A 6,000-nucleotide genomic window follows, 5' to 3' on the forward strand; every position below is an offset into this window, starting at 1 on the left:
ATGATGAACTTGGTGAGGCTGCACCCCTCTAAAGGGGATCACAAATTATTGTCCATGTATCTATCTCCATACTTTCAAGAAACTTCCTATAAAGCCTCAAAACTGAAGTATCTAGAAAAATTTTAGGTTTACCTATGTGTATTGGATCAGTTGTAGAGCCAGACTAGCACTTTGTAACATTAAATATGTTGCAGTCATGACAGGAATACTTGATTAGTGGATACAGAGAAAAATGAGTCATTTGCAGAAGTCTGTAAAGATGTCTGCCAACAGGAAGGAAGAAGTAGATAAAGCAGACAGCAGCAGATAGATAGCAGGGACAAAGGGAAACTGAAAACAAGAAGGAAAAAAAAAAAGATAATATGACAGTAAAGGAATGAATTAACTCAGGAAAGAAGGCTAAAATCTTATCATCCAAGTCATATAACCAAAACACTACCATTAATATATCAGATTTAGCTCAGAGAAAATTCATTTTGTGAGCATAAGTGATGGTGCACTGTTCCTGAAAGTCGAAAGTTTGATGATGGAAGGAAATGTCTGGGAGCTTCAAGTGGAGCACAACCAGGAGAATCCCTGGGCAGCCAGACCAGCAGACCTGTGTGCCTAGCAAGGGTGCTGACTCCCAGCAGCTACTCAGCTTTGTGCCAGGAAGAATTTGTGGCATCGCCCTCGTGACTACACCATCAAATGTGTGAGGGTGTCTGAAGTCAATTGTGTTGACCTGGAGTAAAATGTTATTGCCTTTGGGCATTTATTACTAGTCAATATAGTGCAGAGTCATCATTTAGTGACCAAGTTAAATAAGTTTTGCATAGAAACTCTTCTTTCCTTGAGTTTTAAGCCATTGCTTCATTTACCTTTCTACAATATGGCGTGTTTTTTTTATTTTTTTTTTCATTTTATTGCTATTAAATAGCCCATTCTACCACTGCCACAAGGCAGCCTAGCATGACTGAATAATTTTAATCTCATTAATTTAGCAAGCCATATAACAATGGGGGCACAGAAATATAAATGATACTGTACTCACAGTTAGAAAAATATTACAAAAGATATTGGTATTTTCAGATGTGGGTTTGCATAAAAACACTCCATGGTCCAACTGAACAGCAAAACTCCATCTGTTTCAAAGACAGCCAGCATTTCACCTCATGAATCCAGCAGCTGGATTCTTTTCCTGTGTACATATATAGGAATAAACTTTTGTCTATATGATACTCAGGGAAAAAGAATGTGCTCTGAATGCTTGCGTTCAAATATTTTGCATGACTATTCACATCGTAAGTGTTCATGCAGTCAGTTTAAACATTAGTGGGTTTATTAAGAAAGTAAATGGGCCTGTATGTGACTTGGGCACCAAAGCACAATTTATGAGAATTTTGAACACAAGTGTAGTCAAATAAACTACACACAGAGTAATTTAAATAATTGCCACCTTGTTATTTGCTTTCCTAAGCTTAATTATGTTCTATCCAATTAATATAAAAGTTGAATATAGTCACCTTAAACTTCTTCTACCACACTTTTTATTAAAATAATAATATCACTATTATTAAACTACAAACTGCATCATGTCCACAAAAAAGAAAACAACCAAGACTATATGTGCAAGTGCAGCAAGATCATGTGAGATGGGAAAGACGCCTAGGGAAAAGAGAACTGATGTTTGCAGCTGTATTCCTAACCAATCTTGGCAAGGCAGTTGTGTGAGAAAGCCAACAAAAGTGTCAAAAGTCTTGAACAATCAGGTGTGGTGAGACTGGAGGCCATAGAGGAAACAGCTGGGTGGCAATGACCTACTGTATTGACATGTATAACCCAAATTTATCTTGGAATCCTTAGCACTTATAGATAGCAACAGGATACATCAGAGGGAGTACATGTGTCAATCTAAGTGCCTTCCAGACAGGATGAGAAAGCTGGTGACCCACTGTGCTAAAAGCTGCAATCTAGCAACCAAGGGCAAAAGTTAACCAGATGATTAATTCATTTGTTCCATTGTCTTTTGCAGATAGATATCCATCATTTTTTTTTCCCTCAAAAATCAGTGCTGCCTTATATCCAATGATATAACATACACATACAAGTAGTATGTATACCACAGAGCCACACAAGAATATCACGTTTGATTAACATATTTGCTAACCAAAGAAAACAACCAAAGGCCTATTAGAAACAGCACTCACAAATGGTCAAGCCTTGGGACAACAAAATCTGTAATGCATAACTTGCATCTGCTCAGTAAACCTGAAGAGACATTACTTCTAACAAATCCCTCAAATTTGTGCTTGGAGCCACTGCTTAGATAACCTGGACATACTGGTGAGGGTACCAAGCACTGGGAAACTGTGTGGCATGGATCTCTATCACTGGTGAAGAAAAATAGCTTTCAATACTTTTAGGCTGATTTTTTGAAGTTTACTAGTAAGAAAAGCCTAAAAATAATTTATTTGTCATAAAGTTCCACTTTATAACCTAAACTACTTTGGCAAACAGATTCCATTAAACTTGCTTAAAAGGTGAATAAAAGAGCATACTTCAAATAAATGTGTCTGGAAGAAAGCTGGGTCATGGGCTGCCACTAAACCTTACGGACAATGTTGTACTTGTAAGGGGGGAATACAGAAAGGCTGCAGAAATTAGTAAATTATTGAATGCTCAGCACTTCTGTAAACCCAGGTGGCCAGGGGAGGTTTTCAGACCACCATGTGTGCAAACTGGCCTTATTCTTTAAGGATCATCTTTTAAAAATGCTCAGCTGCCTCCATTGAGAAAGATCCAACAGCTAGTAGGTTGTTTTTTGGAGGTTGACCTCCTCCTCCACCTCCACCTTAAAAAACAGTCTCTAAAACCAAAAGTATTGTCAAACCTATGAAACGTGAAATGCCAAACTGGGATCACAGTTTGGGTCCATCTAGCCTGTTACTCTACTCACTAGTACTTCAGCAGGGCTCAGGACCAGATGCCTTGGAAGGATACGTGGAACATGAGAGGGACTGACTCCCATGAGGTCTCATGCTAATCAGTAATAGTTCCAAAGTGGTTTAAACACTGAAGCAATATGCCTTATACCTTTCTCTCCACTTTTTTTAAAGAATCAAGGAACATCTCTCAGTAGGCAATGTAACTGTATTTTTTTTTCCTGAAAATAGTACTTGCAAATCTAATTTACTTTTCATGCAATATCCATTAAAAAACAACATTAAAGAGGAAACATAATATTTTCTAGTAAAAATAAGTAAGCAAGCATGAATTGCATTGTGTTTAAAAGTTGTAGCATTATTCTCATGTCACGCTCATGTCATAGAAAAGGGCTGTTCATCCCTTCTGGTAATCAAAAGATGAACAGTCTGCTGCTTCTTTATAGTTCTATATAATGTGTCTGAGACCATCACTACATCATCCTTGGAAGGCAGGGAGACGTGATACAGAAAAGTCCAAGAGAAGAATTAAGTGACATGACCAAAATCTCATGGGGAAACATGTGGCAGGGGTTAAAAAGGAAACCAAGTGTTCAGAATCCCAACACTATGCTTTAACCACAAAACCAGATTTCTTCACTAACATTGAATTAACCCAGTAACTAAAAACAAAGAAAAACCAAGTGCATATATTATGTGTATCTTGACACTTTAACAACTCTGAGGACACTCAAGTGTCCTCCAACTACATATGAAGCAACTAGAAATATATGTTTAATCCTAGTGTTATAATCAGTTCCACAAACCAAAAGTACTAGAAAAGCCATGGAAAGTAACCTCACATAGCACTGATTCCTGAAGCTTTTAAACCACACATGCAGCCATAATATACTGACTGAAAGATCTACAGGAATATATGCTATTGACAAGAAGGGACTCAATACTCATGTTCAAAGCATGAAAATCTTTTTCAACTACAGCAGAAAAACTGGCGGAAAATGAAGCAGAAGTTTTTAAGTTGTTATTTAAGACTCAAAAAGAACTCCCTTACAAATGAAAATAAACCCCTGAGTAGTCTAAAAAACGTCATGGCATCCTACTTTTTTTTAAATCACAATGAATCAAAGCTAGATAGTGGCTAGGAAGAAGCTATTTTGCAGAAGAGAAAAACACAGGTACTTTTCACTGAGAAGCAGTTTTTCTGGTTCAGCAGTTCTGCAGCAGGAGTAGTCAGATCATTTGAAAAGTGAAAAGAAAATAAATTACTTGTTTTTATTTTAAAAGAGCCTCCCCGTGGGAATACGTGTAGGCGTGAGAGCTCTTTTAAAGCTTCATAATATAATATGAGGCAGCCAAAATTTCTTTTTTTTTTTTCTTAAGTACTGTCATGTCATTGCTCTGCTTACTGAATGCTGGAATGATTTTTCTCTATTTGTGATTCTACTGATCCTTATCAAAATGCATCTGTGAATGCATTTAACACTAACGTTTAAAAACAGAATAGTTATTCAAACAGCAGCTCTGAGCAAAACAATTTCCAAGGCTGTTATGCAAGTTCACTGGTGACAGCAAAAGTCTATTTACTTAGCTACACCCAAGTTCTGCATGCAGTAGGTTCCCTATCAGATTTCGGTCTGAGCACATCAACATTTTCTGAGAACCGAGGTCTGCAGGTAAAGTTTACAACTAACCTTACTATCTTCGATCTCCTGGGTTTTTCCTTGAAGTGCTCTTCTCTCTCCAAAATCACAGGTTGACTTGAAGGTAAGCTGACAAGAAAGCATTGAGCTCTCCGCCTCGGTAAGCTCCAAAGACTTCGGTGAGTACTGCTGCGAGCCGGCGGTGCCAAGGTTGGGTATCGGGAGGGCAGTGTGAACAGGCTTTGACCCTACGGCTGGCTGTCTGAGCTTGGAGGCAACCCCAAGCACAGGCATGGCTTCTATAAAAGTATCTTCTTTCTGCCAAAGAAAATGCTCCTGACCTCAGTCTAGTAGACTCCAGCTTCAGCAATTCCAGAACAAATACTTTAAACAAAAGTAGCAGTCATCTTTTTAAAAAACAACTTAAAACAATAATATTACGAGTTTCACAAGGAAGAAAAACTTTTCCTTCATCTCTCCCCTTCTCCCTCGCAGCCACTCACACGCTGCTCCGTGAGTCAGTGGCTCTGTAAGACTAAACACTCCTTTGGGGCGTGAACTTTTCTTGAAGGTAACTGCCACAGAGCTGCCTGTCTGGGAGTAAAGAACTCATAAATTCGCTTTCTCTTCTTCCTCCAGCATTCCAAGTCTGCGCGTTAAGTGAATGAAGGATGGGAGAAAAGGATGGGAGAGAAGAGATGAAACCTCCCCGTACTCCAACTGTCAAAACAGCTCCGAGACCACAACACTGGAAGCAGAGACCTCTTCCTGACTACATAAATAACCAGCCCACATCTTAAAAAAAAAAAAAAGCAAACCTCTTTTTTTTTTTTTCCTGATTAAAAAAAAAAAAAAAAAGGACCTGAGTAGTAGCCAAAGCAAACAGCTGTTGGAAGAGTTTCTATCCCGGAAATAATCTCAGCAATGAAGCTGTTTGTCTGATTCCTGGCTATTTTTCACTGCTGACAACCATGAGCTACGGTGTTTCATTCCCTGTTCCTCCCGTGAAATCAGGTTAAAATCTTGCAAGAGCATGGCTAGGAACAGACGCTGAATCACAGTGTGGGTAACGTCTGCCTGTGCTATGAAAAATCTGTACAAAAGCACAGAGCAGGATATAGGAAAATCATGAGCATTGTTAGAAGATTTAGTCAATACAGTTTTTCAGGGTTCTTTTTTTTTTTTTTTCTTTCTTGGCGGTGATACTAACGTCATCTATTCAATGTTAACACTTCCCTTTCTAGAAACATTTAAAGGTCCATGAAGTCCATGTCCAACACATCATTTCTGCTTGTTGCTCAGAAATATTCTTGCTGGCAACCTCAGATCCTTGTACATGGTAATACAGACAGACAGGCAAGCAGAGCAGACTATAAAATGAGTCACAATGGACAATGCAAATTGCTGAGCAGCATTACTTAAAATGACAATCTAAA

At 38.4% G+C, this 6,000-nt stretch overlaps 1 protein-coding gene across 2 annotated transcripts in view; it reads right to left on the reverse strand.

Moving 5' to 3' along the window:
• NAV3 (neuron navigator 3) overlaps window positions 1-4,858 on the reverse strand; it is a gene marked incomplete at both ends in the record, with an annotated part of 264,685 nt that extends 259,827 nt beyond the window's left edge. For both annotated transcript variants that reach the window (XM_080341267.1, XM_080341266.1), the window contains one exon: window positions 4,616-4,858. In XM_080341267.1, the coding sequence (XP_080197393.1) occupies window positions 4,616-4,858 (243 nt within the window). The remainder of the gene's footprint in view (window positions 1-4,615) is intronic.
• Between the last annotated feature and the right edge of the window lie 1,142 nt (window positions 4,859-6,000).

This window comes from Nesoenas mayeri (assembly GCF_963082525.1).
Source record: "Nesoenas mayeri genome assembly, chromosome: 1".
Classification (NCBI taxonomy): domain Eukaryota; kingdom Metazoa; phylum Chordata; class Aves; order Columbiformes; family Columbidae; genus Nesoenas; species Nesoenas mayeri.